The 16,920-nt window shown below is 44.7% G+C and overlaps 1 protein-coding gene across 1 annotated transcript; it reads left to right on the top strand.

Annotated features, from left to right (window-relative positions):
- Positions 1-444: 444 nt before the first annotated feature.
- HIC2 (HIC ZBTB transcriptional repressor 2) lies at positions 445-2,861 on the top strand (the record flags this gene model as incomplete). The annotated part of the gene is made up of 1 exon (XM_084217330.1): positions 445-2,861. One exon carries the CDS (start codon positions 445-447, stop codon positions 2,155-2,157), a length of 1,713 nt encoding a protein of 570 aa, XP_084073456.1. The 3' UTR covers positions 2,158-2,861.
- Between the last annotated feature and the right edge of the window lie 14,059 nt (positions 2,862-16,920).

Raw genomic sequence — 16,920 nt, 5'->3', positions numbered from 1 at the left:
TGCTCAGATATGCAAATGACAGTGAAGTAGATGCTTCGCTTTTCTTCCTCTTTTTCTCACTTCTCATCCTCCCTTCAAGTCTGTGTTAGGAGAGAAGAGGTTTCCCCTGTACCTAACTATTGTTTTCATGCTGGTATCTTTTGAATAGCCATTCCAGCCAACGAGGATTGCTTTTGTAAAAAGATAATTACAAATTTGATTTTTTAAAGACTTGAATCAAGTCTTAGCATGAGAAATATTTCTCTCTGTATTCCCACCAGGATCACAGCTTGCAGGGCTCAATGTACTCAGATCTCCCTAGTCAGTGTCAAGCCTAACATAGCCTGCACATTGTTAAACCAGTCTATTAAATGTAACCTTTTCTAGTGGAGATAGCAAGCTCACACCTCTCATCCTCCTGTTTTTCAGGTGGTAAGGTGAAGGTGAGAGGACGAGAAGGTGGAGATGGAACTGCCAAATCATGCCAAACAACTGCTACTGCAGCTGAACCAGCAACGAGCCAAAGGTTTCCTCTGTGATGTGATCATTGTGGTAGAAAATGCCCTGTTTCGTGCCCATAAGAACATCCTGGCAGCCAGCAGCATGTATTTCAAATCCCTTGTCCTGCATGACAACCTGATAAACTTAGACACGGACATGGTGAACCCCACCGTGTTCCGGCAGATCTTGGACTTTATTTATACTGGCAAGCTCTTAACGACTGACCAGCCTGGTGAACAGAACTTTAATGCTCTCCTCACCGCAGCAAGCTACCTCCAACTGCACGACCTGGCAGCTCTCTGCAGAAAGAAGCTGAAGCGGAACGGCAAGTCCTTTGCTGGCAAGGCCGGTGGCCTTGGTGTTGGGAGATCTGCCAGGAGTCAGAGACTTTCCACTGCTTCAGTCATCCAAGCTCGCTATTCAGGGTCAAATGAGGGGTTGAAGGGCTCGCACTCAAAGGAGCTGTCAAAGGGAAAGCTCTCTGATGATGAGGTCTTCATCAGCAGCTCCAACCAAGAGAACTGTCACTCCTTAAGCAGGGGAACCAGCAAGAACGGTGGTGGGAGCAGCAGTGCGAACGGGAGCACCGGTGACCAGGAGCTAGGCCTTGACCTGTCCAAAAAAAGCCCCTCGCTCCCCGTCGCAGCCTCCCACGATGACACGCAGCACAGCGAAAGCCAGCACGGCTCTCCCCAATCTGCCTCAGCCCCTGCAGCCAACAGTGCCTCATCGTTCGACGAGTCTGGCGTCGGAGCCCCCCACAGCATGGCGGACAGCAGCGACCCCATGGAGATGGATCTGGGTGAGGAGTGCCACCACTCACTGACAGAGAGCAGCCAGCGCAAGGGCCTCCGGCACTCGTCCCGCAAGAAGGAGTGGATCAAGAAAGACAACGCCTTTGACCGAAAGGAAGGGGGCAAAGACAGGGATGAGGGTGAAGGGCTGCCCAATGGTATCCTGCTGGGGCCCTTGTCCAAGTCTGTGGAGAGGAGTCTGGCTGGGGCCTACGGGGCAGACCTGCCCTACCCATGTAAGGAGGAGGTAGAAAACGGTAAGGAGAACAGTGACGACAGTGGCCAGAGTGAGAGTGAGAGTGGCGGCCATACCAGTGCCAACTACGTCTACCGGCAGGAGGGGTTTGAGCCAGTGGCCTATGGTGACAACCTGTATGTCTGTATCCCCTGTGGCAAAGGCTTCCCCAGCTCTGAGCAGCTCAATGCCCACGTGGAAACGCACACCGAGGAAGACCTGTACATCAAGGAGGAAGGCACATACGGCAGCAAGGATGAAGCTGAGGATTTGTCCAACCCCAATCAGTCCTACGCTGCGGAGTCCCGGCCCTTCAAGTGTTCGGTGTGTGAGAAGAGCTACAAAGATCCAGCCACGCTGCGGCAGCACGAGAAGACTCACTGGCTGACGCGGCCCTTCCCTTGCAACATCTGCGGCAAGATGTTCACGCAGCGCGGCACCATGACACGGCACATGCGCAGCCACTTGGGGCTCAAGCCCTTTGCTTGCGAGGAATGTGGGATGCGCTTTACCCGGCAGTACCGACTAACAGAGCATATGCGTGTCCACTCAGGAGAAAAACCTTACGAATGTCAACTGTGTGGTGGGAAATTCACCCAGCAGCGCAATCTGATCAGCCACCTGCGAATGCATACCTCTCCCACATAAGCCAAAGACTCCAGAATGAGCTTCAAGCCCATCCGCAGTGATTTACCTTTCTGTAGACTTGCTGCTTAAAAAAAAAAGAAAAAAGAAAAAAAAAAAGAAAAAAAAAGGGGCAACTCCCCATACTCTGTTCAGTCATGAGAGGCCTAAACAAATGTAGCTTTAACATTTAAAAAAAAAGTTCATTTTTTTTCCTTTTTTTAAAAAAAGAAAGGTCCACAGCCAAGCTGATGCATTTAGTCCCAGTCTCCCTTCAAATTTTGATGACCTGGCAAGAAATGCCTCCTCTTTTTGCACACATTGACTTCATTGCCATATTGTTTATCTGGAGCAGGTAGGGGGACCTTGGGGAACTCTCAGCCTCTGCTGGCTCCCCCTCCTTGCCTCTTTCTGTGTTCTTGTCACCTACTCACCTCCTCTTAAAACCAAACTCAGTAGGGGTATTTCTTGCCATTAAAAAAAAAAACAAAAACAAAAAAAACAAAATACACCTTTTCAGTGGCCTAAGTAGCTGTGAAATAACAGCATTCTCAAGTGCAGAAGCTGTGTCTGTGGACCATCTCACAGGGTTGGCAGTCCCTCCAGAGACTGTGGGAAAGCCACAGCAGTGGTGCAGCCCACTCCTGTCCCCCTGGGCTGGTGATGGTGTGAGGAGCAGCTCTCAGGGCTGCACCAGTCCCAGTACTTCATTTAAACAAATGGCGAAGCCTCCCTTACCATCCCTCCCCATTTTGGTTTTGATCTTTGTCCTTGGCACACATAACCATGTGCCACCTTCTCCCATAAAACATGCAAACCTCTTTTGCCTTACCCATGACTGAACAGGGGCTGGATGCCCTGGGAATTTCTTTCAGTGAGCAGGGGGTCGTCTTTACTTTTCTAGTAGTTTCGTATGAATATTCTTTGCTTAGAGGTACTTGTTTTATTAAAGGAAAAACCATTGTAACGTTTATGTGAATGTTTGAACTGGAAGGTCTGAGGTTAATTCTAGGGTGGGTGGGTGGGGAGGGGGTTTGATGTAGGCTGGACTTGCTACAAGTTCCATAGGTACTTTTTTATTATTTTTTTATTTTATTTTTTGTGTGTGTGTATGTTTTTAGCTTTCCTCCCTCACTAAAGAGCAAGTCTGTGTGGACAGACTTGTTACCTTTGCTACCTCTTGAATTCATGAGAACAATAAGATGGTTAGTGAAAGATTAGGCATTTTTTTTAATTGTAAGTAATTAAATGTTTAAAAGTAGAAGCTAAATTAAAGTTAAGGGATTTTTACCACCCCGTCCTTCCATCAAAAGTCAACTAGAGAAATGTTAAAGCAAAGCTTGGCCAAAGACAAAGCAAAAAATACACTGAGCTAGAGGCTGTGCTGGCTGCTTGGACTGGCTCAATTCGCAGTCTCTTGGCTGTCTGTAGTCACTTTTAGATAAAAGCAGAAAACTTCTCTGAGCTTTTTGGGCCCTTTCCAGCTTTGTTTATTGAGTCTGGATACTATGGGGAGGGGAATATGTCCCCCTCATCTTCCACTCCCCCAGCACATCTGGGTCAGTCTGTAAACACCTGGCAGGACAGAGGGTGAGGGCATAGCAGCCTATAATTTACTAGAATCCAGAGTGCAATAAGGTGGGGGAGAGGAGGAGAAAGCAAACCAAAGTGTTTCATATCCTCCCTTTTAGACAATTTAACACACGCACACAAAAAAAAAAAAAAAAAGAAAAAATGAAAAGAAAAAGAAACAAAATGTTCTTGCAACATCTGCCTAAGACATCACAGCCAACAGCTGCTATTGGTTTAGGAGAGAAGACAGAGAACTTTGCCCACTGATTCTTGGCCCCCTTGACTTTGTTGGCGTGACCTTGTGGAAAGCTATGGCTTATTTCAAGCCTCCCGTGACTGTGGTGGTAAAAATTCACAGCCAGTAGAATCATCCCTTCTGAAATGACTAAGGTTTACACTTGCATTTTTTCATTTGTTGGTTTTTGGTGTTTTGTTTTGTTTTTTTTTTCCACTCAAACCAGTATAGTCTCTATGCGTAAGTTTTACCAAACCTCACGTTTTGTCTTTTTTTTTAAAAAAAGAAAAAAGAAAACAAAACGAACAATTTTTTAAAGTTTTGACCAAAAATGGAAAAAAAAAAAGAAAAAAGTGAGCATGTTTGACTAAAACAAAGAAATATAAGCTTCATTTTCTATTGGGGTTTTTTTTGGCTGTTTTTTTTTTTTTTTTTTTTTTTTTTTGTTTTGTTTTGTTTCGTTTTTTGTTATTTGGGTTTTTTTTAAGGTAGACTAGTCCATGAGAAGTTTTTGGGTCAATTGACTGAACTGAGGAAACTGGAATCCAGGCTCCAAGCAATAGACAACCCAAAGGCGCTGAGCCTTGGCCTGGTGTCACGTTACAGGGAACACTCGCCCCTCTCCAGCCGCTCCCGTGTGCTTCTCTCGGTGCCATTGTCCGCTCGCTCCCGGAGCGCGGGAGGGGTGCACGGACTTTTGGTTTTGTCGAATTGTGCTGAGACGCGCTGTTTTCTTTTCGGGGGTTAAGTGGGCTTTTAGCGTCTTTAGCACTTCCACATTTTTGAGTATATATTGAATTATTTTCTCCTTGATTCTTTGTCAAACCCCCCCCCCACCTCCACCCCTGAGAATGTCCCCAAAATAGTCTTTGGGAAGGCCAGGGAAGGCCGTGCCATCTACCTTGTTCTCAGAGAGAATCTGAGCAGAGCCCAGGGACAGCTGTGCAAGATGAGTTCTCGGCGCTGTCACCCGCCTTTAGCTCCCCTGCAGCCGCCCACGGCGGAGCTGACCCCGGAGCAGGGTTTAGCTCCCTGAGCGCGGGGCGCGGCCGGGCTGGGCCCTGTCCCTGCAGTGGCGCTGGGTTGGGCAGGCTGGAGCTGCCAGAGTCACCTTGGGACAGCGGCTCCCGTGGGACCGAGGCAGCCGAGCCTGGGAGCAGCCCAAGGCACGAGGCAGCCCCGCACGGAGCTCCTCAGCAGGCAAGCCCCTGCTCCCCCCCTCTCAATTCCATTTCTACATGTGTGTGGGTGATGTAGCTTCTCCCCCTGCCCCAGGCCCCCTTTCATTTGTTTCTTAAGCCTCGAGAATTATGTTGAACTTTCAGGACCCAATGCTATTTTTTTAAAACTATTTTTTGGAACGTTTTTTTTTTTAATCCCCTCCCCAGCACTTAAACAGTACGACATAAAGTCTGTGTACAGCAAGAGTATTGTACAAAAGGAAATTATGTTCTTTTTTCAAATAGCTGTGTAAAGTTGTGTTCCATAGACCGAGTATAAACAACGTTTTCCAAATTGTGACAGTAATAATTAATAACTAATAATACTCAAAACTTCAGGGACTGTTTCAGGCCTGCTTGGGGCCTAAACACTCAACTGCATTTGTACGACATAGTATTGTATCGACATTTTTCTGTATTTTAATGAGAAAGCAAAACACTAGTTTCATATTTAAGATTTTAAGAATTTTAGGGTGGGGGGGAGGGAGCTGCATTTTTGTTTTTTTTAAATTTTATTTTGAATTTTTTTTTTAAATACACAAAGAGCCTCAAGAGGAAAAAACCAATTTAAAAGGAAACAAAAAAAAAAAAAAAAGAAAAAAAAAGAGGCCAGGCAGCTTAAGTATATGCTTTAGTCACTTAGTTCCAGAATGTTTTCGGAATAACAGGAAAAAAAAGATAAAATAGCAAAAGTTGTATAAAAGAATAAGAAGCTCATACCCAAATTCACAAAACTATTTTTTAAACCAAAGCACATTTGAATGAGTATGGAACCTCACTTGGCTCAGAAAAGTACTAATATATTTATCTCATTGTTTACATAAACTTTTACAGTTTCAGACCTCAACAGATCTAGGGGCCAGTCAAAATTAATCTTTGCTTTTTCCATTGGTTTGTCTCTGAAGGCTATGCAGTGTTCCCCAGCTTGGGAGAGGGAATCTGTGTCCCAGCCTGCATTCCAGCACTGCTCCGGGAGGGTGGGGAGAGGGTGGGCAATTAGAAATATGGCATGTAGAATTTTTTTTTCTTAATCTATGAGAGATGTTGCTGGGAGTGAGACCCAGGCACTATTGTAGAGGCATTTCGGCCTCCCTCTTCCTCAGAGGAGTCTGAGGGAACCAAGAGGGCAAAGTGAGATGCAGGAAGCTCTAGAGATAAGAAAGGATGTTAGAAGATGTCGGGAGCTGCTGTACCCAGCACATCTCCTTAACTTTAGCCACGGGGAGCTGGGCTGTTTTCCAGTCCCTTACTGCAAAACTTCCAAAAACAAATTCCTGACAAAAAATCCCCAAAGGCCCAGTTCTGTGCACTTGGGGCTGTTAGCAGGAGCCACAAAGCTCACAGAAGACACCAAAGAGCTATTGACACGCAGCTTCTGTGAGGCTTTGCGGCCGCTGCCGCGGCAGAGCGCAGCCCCTGCCCTGGGGGCACCGAGCGGCCTCGCCTGCGCTGGGACCTGAGCTTGGGGCTCCTCTGGGCCCCCTTCATGGAACCTGGATCCATTCGCTCCAGACCTTACAGTCCTGCTCAGAGAGCCCAACCAAAACTCCTAAGGCTGCCTAGGTGGAAACCTAAGCCGATCTGCATGGTAGAACAGTTGAAAGATGACCAATGAGGATGGTTTGCTCAAATAACGCTGAAGCCAAAAATAAAAAGGTTTAAGAAAGCTCCCCATCATTAGTCTTGACCCTTTGTAGCTTTTACCTTCTACACCAAAGCCACCTCAAACATTTGAGGGGAGGCTGATGGAAAATGAAATATTAATTTTGCCTGGTCTTAATATCTAACAAAGATGGTGCAAACACTATTTGACAGTGTTGTTTTTGTATCAATATGTATGTGCAGTAATGAATGTATTTATTTCTCAGATTCTGTATGCACAGTTTTGCAATGTAATTCAGAAAGTTGCAAACACAAAGATGTGTCCGCAGGGTCTTCTCTACAGGATTTCAAAAAAATGAAAAAAATATATTAAAAAAAAAGAAAAAAAAAAAAGAAAAAAGGAATCTCAGAGACTCAGCATAGCCATAAACCATAACCTGTGAAGACAATACAAAGACTGGACTTTTGTAGCTTTGCATAGAAGAGGAATTTATGTTTTGCTGTATTTAAATGTTTCAATTTACAGTGTCACTCTTTTAAGATTCCTGTTTTGGTTTTGTTTTTGTTTTCCTCTCTCTCTTGTGTGTGGAAAGCATTGTTTTCAAGCAGTGCAGGTTCAAAGTCTGGGTTAGCAGTATTTTACCATGTTGCTTCAGTTCTGAAAAGCAGGAATATGGGTCTTGACCAGAGAAACATCCAGTACACTTAGTGAAACAAAATGAAATCTGAGGTGACTGCTGGCAAAATCCAGAGAAGGTAAAAGTCACTTGAGGAATAGCTGTGTGCTTCTGATTGCAGCTTGTGACTGAGACAAGTCCGTTGTCCTGCCTGAAGGACAGGATGTAGCTCCTTTTTAAAGTGTCCCTCATCCCTCACTTACTGTTTACTGTGGTAGCAATAAGGATCTCAGAAGTGGGGAGTCGAGGCCTGGGATGGGCAGAGGGAGCTCCGTGCCAAACCCCACAGCCTCTGTCCATCTCCTGGTGGGCCTTGCAGACCATGCTGAAGCATCAGGTTTGCCACAGCACAGGGGGCTGGAGCCCCTGGGAGAAGCTGTGCTTTCCAAAGCCTCTTCTTCCAGTATTGGTGGAGTCAGCACCTACTACAGCCTTACAAATTAACATGAAGAAAGGATGTTTGCTGATTTCTGGATATTTGCCAAATTCTGAACCCTTTCCAATCAACAGTACTGGAGTTAAGGGAAAAGCAAATAAAAACAAAGGAACAAAACCTCCCTCCATTTTAATTTGGTGTAAGAGGCTCTAGGTAGCAAACACTGAGCTGTCACCTGACGGCAAAGAACCTCATCATTGAGATGGCATGTTTGGATAAACATTTGTTTAAGCAAGAATTTAAAATCTAAATGAATCCTGGAATAATTAAAGAGACTTAGGGCATTTTTTTCTTAGTTTTTGTTTAAGTAATTACTTGCTCAACATCAGTAAAGTCTCCATTTACTGTAAAATCCTTTCTTTTTATAAGCTTATTCTTGCACTCCAGAACTGGCCATATTCTTGAAAAAGAAAATTTAGGGGTTGCTTTCAGTAGCTGAAAGTAGCCTTTTGCAGTGTTTTAAGTCCCATGGTACTTTATGATCCTGATTTTAGTGCAGGAGACAAGCAGGCAAAAGGAAAAGCTGTTTCTCAGCCCCTTTCCACTCCTCGTATTTTGCATTTTTTCAGAATAGGGTAAGAAATTTCACCTTTGATTATTTCCTGTTAGACTCACTAAATTTGCTGCTTTCCTTGCAAAAGGAAAATATTTGGGAACCCTTGTGAGGCAGTTCCAGCTCTGCTGTAAGGTTCCTAGCTGGTCCTCCAAGTCAGCCCTGGTTCATCTTTCTGCCACATCAAACCTGCTTTTTATTCTGCTTTCCTTGTTTTACCTAACAACTCAAAGATCCTGAAACATGCTTTTAGAGAGAGGGAAATACATTTTTGTTCCATTGTCTCCTATTGCCACCATCTTCTTTCCTTCCTTCCTTCCTTCCCTAATTTTCCTGAGCATTTTGAAGGCCAGTGTTGAACACAGGGATCAGGGGATCAGTGTTTTTGGAACAGACCAGCCCCTGTGGCATGTGGTGGGGCAGGTCTGAACCACCACACTTGATGTGGCATTTGTTGGCAGTTAGGGACCCACTTCATAGCACTGCTTCCCCTGAGGAGTGGGACTGGTTTACACTTCCTCTGTCACAAGTTACCAATCGAAGCACTCTCAGTACAGCTGTTCCTCTCACCTTCCACAGGAGTTTTGACTGGCTGGGGATAATTTTTCTTTGAGGAGAGGATCTTGTTCTGGCTGGCTGGATATTTTTCCCCATTTTATTTTAATATTTTCAATACAACTGAAAAAGGGATGTTGCATCACCCCTTTTGGTTTTTGTTTTTTGTTTGTTTGGGTTTTTTTTCATTTTAAGCCTTAACTATCAGTCAGTCTGGAAGCCCTGGATGTTTCCTGGGGAGGGAGGAAGGAGGGAAGGTCAAGGGAAAGGCCAACATTCCTGCTGCAATGTTCTGTTCATTTCCTTCAAGAGCTTGAATTCAGGTCAGAGCCACAATAGTTGTGGCTTCAACTCAAGTGTCATATAAAAAGATACAGAAATTATAATATGATCTCAGCATTCAGAAATTTGCAGTCTTAATGTACAGTGATGAGAAACTGTTATTTTATGATCTTTTCATTAAAAGCTTGATTGAAAAATTACATCTCTTGCTCTAGAGTTCACCTTGTTCCTATAGCTGACTCTCTCCATGTTTTCTCTTCATTTATTCTTCCCCAGGAATCTGAACCAGCTACTTCACAAAGAGACCCCCCCCCCCTCCCTACATACACAGCCCAAAAAGGCACTCAACCTCACATTTTATGCACCTCTGCACTTGGGTCATGAGCGAAAATCTGACACTTGTTAGAATATAAGAAAGGATGAATTGTGTCGGCCAGGTGGGCACACAGAAACAGTGCAGGCAATGGATAATGGACCAATCATAATTTCCCTTTTTTTGTTGTGACCCTGAGGAAGATGAGGCTGATTTTGAAAAGTTACCCCTGTTTTGTCCTAACCACAGTCTGAAAGCAGTGTTTGCCAGAGATAGTAGATGGTAGGTGGACCTTCCAATCCATAAATCACTCCAGACTATTTGGGCTCTAAGTGTAACTATGAGGACCAACGAGGAAGCTGAGGCAGAAATGTTTCCTAAAAGAAATAACAGTTCTCCACCCACCTATGGGGCAGGTAAAAGGAGTAAATGCTTCCAGGGAAGATTAATGTAATTGATGAGAGAACCATCCACTGCAGATTACAACCCCTCCAATGTTACAATTCAGTCATTTTTCCTTGGCAAGGTTAAATGTGACCCTGGCAAAATTAATTCATATTTCCAGAGCCTGGGTTCTAAATGATTTTTTTTTGGTTCCCAAGCCAAGTTTTTGGATCTAAGAAATCTTTAATAAAATACCTGTTTAATTGAAACAAATAAAGCATCTTCACTACACTGCAAGAGCCAAGCCTAACATTTTGCAGCACTTCCTTTGTGACACCACTCATCAGCTCAGTTGTCTCGTTTCTCCCAGAGCACAGGAGAATGCTGTAATATACAGCAGAGTAACCCTGGTGTTGAATTCATATAGTTCATTTTTTTCTTTAAACACAATGCTGACTATATTTTAAAGTGACTGACTGAAGGAGCTTCAAGTTTAGTCAGTTTTCTGACAGGTTGCAAAGTCAGCAGCACTGGCAAGAAAATAATTTTTATTTGTCCTTGGAGATGTGTTTTACCCAGCAAGGTTAAAGAGAAGGACAAAAATGAACAGAAAAACAAATGAAGAGCTACAGAAAACCAGAGGCTGTTTTTCAACATCTCGGATGTGGTAATGAGCCTGCAGTCTTTTCCTAGCTACCAGTTATTTTTCCTGGGTTTTCCCTTTTATTTCTAATTTCTTCTGGAAGTTTTTGCTTCCTGGCACCCGTTTCTCTGTGGCATAAGTGGTTTCTAGCATAGTTAAAAGATTGCATGTTCTATTTTACTTTCTTTGCCGTGGTCAGCTCCTTTTCATCTCATAAGATCCTGTAACAACTATACAAAACTCTTCATACAGTAACTCCCAACTGAAATGGCAGCTGCCTCTGCAGTGGAACACTGAAATATGTACAACTGAAGTGCAGAGTGCAGGATGTAAAGGATACCAGATATGTCTGGAATGCCTGGGAATTTGTACTTTCTTCCCTCTGCTTTCATTACCCTCATTTATTGGTAGGATTTCTTTTCTCCCAAACCCACACCCGCTTGCTTCCTCTCCACTACCCTTTTCCCTCTTGAAGAGCAGACATTGGGTCAAACCTTTGAATGATAGGTTTGGTTTTTGCTTTCTTGCAGGAAATATTTCATCAAAATTGGAACTTTTCCATGGGAACAAATTTTTTTTTAAATGAGATTTTGTTTCAGCCACTGTTGAGGTCCCATTTGGACTCTGCTGAGTAGATACAGATGGAGAATATTTGGTTGTTTCGTAAGAATCATCATGACTGGTACCACATTAAGAAGTTAAAAAGGAAAGACCATTTTTTAGTAAAGAATTATTTCAGTTCAGTGAAGGCTGAAAGACTAGCATCTCACTTTGCAAATTTTGTCTAAAATATGCCTTCATCCTGTTTCATATTGAAGATAAACTGAAGCACTAGAGATTTCATCTGCAAGTAATACTACATTTTCAAAAGGCCTAAGACTGCTGAAGCAGTTACTGACTATTAATTTTGTGTGTCTGAGTTTTGTTTGTCTGGATATCTTACAAAGTCGTCCAGGTTTCAGCAAATTGATTTTGTGTGCACTTGTGCAAAGCCTGCTGTGTACCAAGTTTAGTGTGACCTGGCTTAAACCAGTAATAGCTAAAGCAGGTGCACTGCCATAGCAAAACGCATTGTTCTTTGTCTTGTTATTTTACTGTGCTGTGGGTGGCAGCTCCTGCAGCCCCCTGTGAGCTGCACCTGAAGAATCAAACTGGATCTCCCACAGGAGAGGGTGGCTGCTCTCAGCAGAGCCTTAAGTCACTCACCCCTTGCATGGGCTGTGTTTATGCTCATGTTCAGCTCCCAACTCAGAATGATAAATACCTCAAAGTTTGCTATTTGGACCAAAATTCCTTCCTCCTGCATCTCCTCTGGGCACTCCTCTTGTCTGAATTCTGCAGTTTCCTCCCTGCTACAGGTCACCATATCACATCTTCCTTCCTTCCCTTCACAGCTCTGTAGCAGTGATCAGTTTTGGGTTTGCTTTTTTGCCCTGCAGTTGTGCTGTCTTAGTGATGAACACTGTTGGAAGCTGCTGCAGAGCAAGGTTTGGATCCATATGTTTCAGCTCAGCAGCTGAGCCAGTTGTAAGAAAGCACAATCTCCCTGCAGTTACAGTGCATCCAGAGCTCCAACACTGCAGAGTAAAGAACATCCATCATACTGTCTTCTGCTGTTCCAGGTGCTAAGAAGAGAGACCAATGTAGCTGGCATGTATCAGCCCAGGAGGTGATTCATGGCCCTGCCTACTTCCTTTGCTTCTGCCTTCTCATCATTTTACCCCTTTCTTTTTAGTAAGGAGAGATGTTGTTGCAGGGCTCTCTCAGCAGAAGAGGGTAATTTTTGGGATAATTTGACTCTGAAGCAAAGGCCTAATTCTCCCTCTCTGTTCTTGTCCATTCTCTCCTTCTTCTACACAATAATTAGATTTAAAAAAACCAGACAGAATCCCGCACCCCTTGTCTCTGGATCCAGCTGGTTCCTTTACTTTTCATTAGAGATTTTTGAATCTCTAATTTTGAATCTCTAATGTTCCTTTACTCAGCTGGTTCCTTTACTTTTCATTAGAGATTTTGAATTTGATAAAAATCAAGAACTCGTCCAGAAGCCATGCTTGAAGCAAGCAACATTTTAGGCTAGTAAAATTAAGACATAGCTTTCCCTGGATTTCAGAGAACATCAGTGGCACAGCAGATTCTAGCTCTAAGATCTTTTGGTCAGTCTCCCTTCACAGTCCCCAGTCAGGCACTGGGGATTCAGACACAGGAACCTGGCCAGACGATATAACCACATCCCCTGGCTCTGGCTGCATAGGGAGCACTTTATGAGCATTAGGCAGAACTGAGCTTCACACCTGGGTAGATGCTGGTGTTCCGTAGCCCTACAGAGCTCTGTGCCTTTGCAGTGACAGGCCTGGCCATTCAAACACCATCTGGGACTGGCCAGACAGATCTGACTGCAGGACAGTGGCGAGAGCAGCATCACCAGATGTCAGTTCTCAGCCTCCCAAGGATCTGTAAAACGTGCAGAACTAAGCTCTGGGTTTCTAGCCTTGTCACCAGAGGCCCCTGCTACCCCCATCACCAGGCAGCAGCCTCCTGCCAAGTCCAGCTGGTCCCCTTGCCACAATAGCAGCCAAAGGCCAGCCAGAGAAGATTGCACAACCAGGCCTTGATCTGTATTTTCCACTGCTCAGCCAGAAAACCCCTCCTTTTTTCCAGCACAGCTGTTTTCCATCTCTGCTCAGGAAACATGCCCTGTTTTTGATTCCTGGTCTTGCTTTATGAAGCAATCATGGGCAGGCTGTCTGGGTGGAATGGGTCACGAAGTGGTGGATAACTCTGGATTCTGAACGCCAACACAGAACAAAGGGGAGCTTTGCCAAGGCTCAGGTGAGCCTGGGGTCAGCACACAGACAGGCTACTGACGTAAGCACAAACGCAAGGTTTTCTTTCTCTGGGCTGTAGTGTTTGAAATCCCCCCTCCCTTTTCCTCTCCTGCCTGCTTGCCACAGCCTTTTCCTGGTTAGACCTATGTTTCAGTAACAACATGTATGGGTGATGGTGTCATTATTTTGCTACATCTTACTCACATTAAACTCCTAGACCGTGGTGGCTGTTGTTCGTAAGCTGCCAGCCTTGTACAGCTCGGTTAATAAGCTGCCAGTTTGTTCCCTCCTAGGCATTTTGGGTGACAGTATCAGAACACACAGCTGCAGCTGGGTAATGGCAGCCCTGCTGTTAAAGACACTTCAGCCCGCGGCGCACACAGAGGGTGGTGGGGTAGCAGACAGTGGCTGGAAACCCAGGATGAAGTGCAGACCCGGATGTGGTCCACTCAGGAACACCAGCAGCCAGAAACACCCTGGCATTGCACTTCTTGGCTCTCTCCCCAAAACACTGGAAATTAGCCAGCTCCCTGGCCATATCGACCTGGAAATTAGCTAGCTTCCTTAAGGGTTAAGGCATTAATGTTAACACCATCTATATTAACTAAAAATAATATGTGTGCAAAAACATCTGAGTTACAGCTGTTACAAGAGTCCTACCTTGCCTTTTCTGAGTCCTTCACTTATGAGGTGTGGTCCTGTAGAGCAAAGGCCTATAAAGCGTCTTTTATGCTGGAAGGGGTAGAAGGAGAAGTTACAATGGACTTACCTGGAGCTCACACAGAGGTGCTTCAGAACAGGCTTTGTGATCACGAAGGGCAGAACAAATGATGGAGGAGGCTGACCACTTTTTCATTTTTCAATTTATTTTTTTCCATGTAGGGTTGAGCTAACAAGACCCAGCTAACAGCTGGGTCTGTGCCTCTAGGTAGAGGAAACACAGAAAAAGAGAAGGGAAGCAGAGTTCCACCTCCGTTTCTTTCATAAATTTTTATTGACTGGTTCCTGGCCACTCTAATGGGTTTAAGAGTGTCCACACAAAGGACTTAGGGCCATAAGAGGAAGGATTCAAAAATCATGGAATTGAATCCTTGCTGCCATCACATGAGCCACAGCCTGCAGGAGCAGGAGCAGCAGCAGCTGATGTGGGCAACAACTCGGGAATCTTTCACTATAGCTACTTCTTTGCTTTTTAGTGGGAGTCTTTGTCCCAGGATTGGGGGTGCAGTGGGAACTAGAGAAGGAGAAGGAAAGCAAGCAGGCTTAAAGCTCTCTAGCAGTGCATTGCAGGCCTACCAGCTGGCTCTTGCAGTCTCAGGACTCACACCAGACCATAGGATGCAGTATAGGATGTGTACAGACACTGGCAGGAAGGAGAGATGCCAGCCCTTGGTGTAGGCTCTGCCCTAGACTGGCTGCACAGCTTTGCTCACAATGGGGAGGTGTGTATCTGCTAGGGCTTGTCACAAACTCCCCCTCCTGACAAGGGGTGTGAGGTTCCTCCTGTCCTTTGCTGTGTATGTGTACACACAATACAGTCTGTGAGCATCTTGTCCTGCTTCCTCCCTTTGAAAGCAAAGGTCAGAGGAATCTCCATGATTTTAAAGAGAATTTAGCTTATGCTTCTGAGCTCCTTACAAGATGGGTACCTTTCAAACCTCCTGATCACTGTGAATGCTTTCTACAGAGGCATACTGACTTCCCTTGACTCAGCTGGAGTGCCCACCTGCTCTCATTGCACTTCTGCCCTGCACAGTACTGTTCCACCAGCTGGCATACTACCACACTACAGAAGACCTCTGCCTACAAAGCCCAGACTTGTTCCTGGTCCATAGCAGAACGGTCATACAAGTAAGACAACAATTTCCAGATAAAAAGGTAGCCCAACAGTAGCTCATGCAGTCTGTGGGTCACATCATCCCAGCAGCACGGCCCTTTCACACCCCTAGGAACCAGTGAAGCAACATTCTTGAGCAACAAAGGGAAGCATGACACAGTGGCACATAAAATGAACTTGTTAAACTTCTTCCACTGCCATATTCTTTCTGCTGGGCTCTGATTTAACCTTATCTCCAATGCCAGTACCTTGTCTTTACCTTCATCCCCATTTATTTTTACAGTGTCATTTTCTTTTGCATGAAGCACAATCAAAGAAGCTTAGGGAAAAGAAAGATTTGCTTTGTTTTGATGCCAAAGCTAAATGTTTTTCTTTTTTCCCCTTTTCAGTTTTCTAGTCTAAACAAAAGATGACATACCTTCTGAAAAGCAGCTTTCCTGAGGTGGCTTGTGCCCTGAAAACATACACAACTGGAAGTTCCAGTGCTCCAGAGCAGCTGTAGGTGTTTCTACTGCACTTGGGTAGTTAGAAGAAGGGCTGGATTCCATGTTCTATGGCTTCAGTCTTCCCTAGAAATGGCAATACACAAAAGCATCAGCATCCTGAACAGCCTTCCTCAACATCTCAGTGAATTTACTGAGATATTCAGAAAGGTGATGCTTTGGAAACCCGATCTCAAATCATACAGTGTAGCAGTAAAGGTAAGAGATCTCTTAATACTTCAAAAAGTACAAAGCAAAGCACAAAGTTTCTCCAGGCCTTCTGAACAAACAGACCTATTTCTACAAGTTTCTGTAGTGGCTGGTTCTCCCAGCCTCATTAAGCCTGGAGAAAAGACAGCATTAAAGTGCATTTCTTTTATATGAAGCAAAACAAGGCACTGTCAGCTGCTGGAAAGCACTAAGTTCTTCAGACAGCCATGAGATGCTTGAAGGAAGGATCTGTGAACACATACAAAAATATTTGCAAGCAAACTATGAAGCCTGTTACAAAACCAGAGAGGTTTAAGTTGTGCTGCCCTTCAAAGAAAGCTTCTTCTGAGCAAAATTAAGTAACATCCTGCCTAAACCATGACTGCCTGTGTCACTTTAAGCTGATGGAATCAAACACGGGAGTGAAACCATGCAATGGGAGGTCGTTCATTTAGCCTATTGTTCTTTGGTACCTGTTAGAGCCAAAGCACTCCATCAGGCAGCCAGGGGGATGGCTGCTTTAGAAGTGTGCATAGCACTAAGGAGAGGTAGCAAAGCTATGTTAGATAGCTCTAGTCCTTATCCAATTGAGTTCTGAAAATCTGTAAAGATGGAGCTTTCATACACTTGCTGGCCTACCTGTTCCAGTGTTTAAGCCACTCCACTGTGAAGTCCTTTTCTGTAGGTTGAGGAGTTTGTCTAGAATGCCACCATTACATTTTTCTCCCTAACATGATGTGTGGAGTCTCCAGACTATCAGGAAAATCTCCCAGTCGCAGCACTACAAAGGGAGTCTGCAATGCAATTATGCATGGGCATACAGGCTGCAGGGGCCCAGGGGTCTGGAGATGGCAAAGGCAGAGGAACTGGCTGGGCCTTGGCTTTGTCTCTCAAGGCCTGTGCCCAGTGTGCTGCCAATCATGTTTGCTGTGCATGTTTTATCAGCTTCTTTCCCCTC

Source organism: Fringilla coelebs, assembly GCF_963513975.1.
Source record: "Fringilla coelebs genome assembly, chromosome: 17".
NCBI classification, from domain to species: domain Eukaryota; kingdom Metazoa; phylum Chordata; class Aves; order Passeriformes; family Fringillidae; genus Fringilla; species Fringilla coelebs.
Note: the sequence above shows the minus strand (reverse complement) of the source record. Positions and strands in the feature narration are given on the sequence as shown.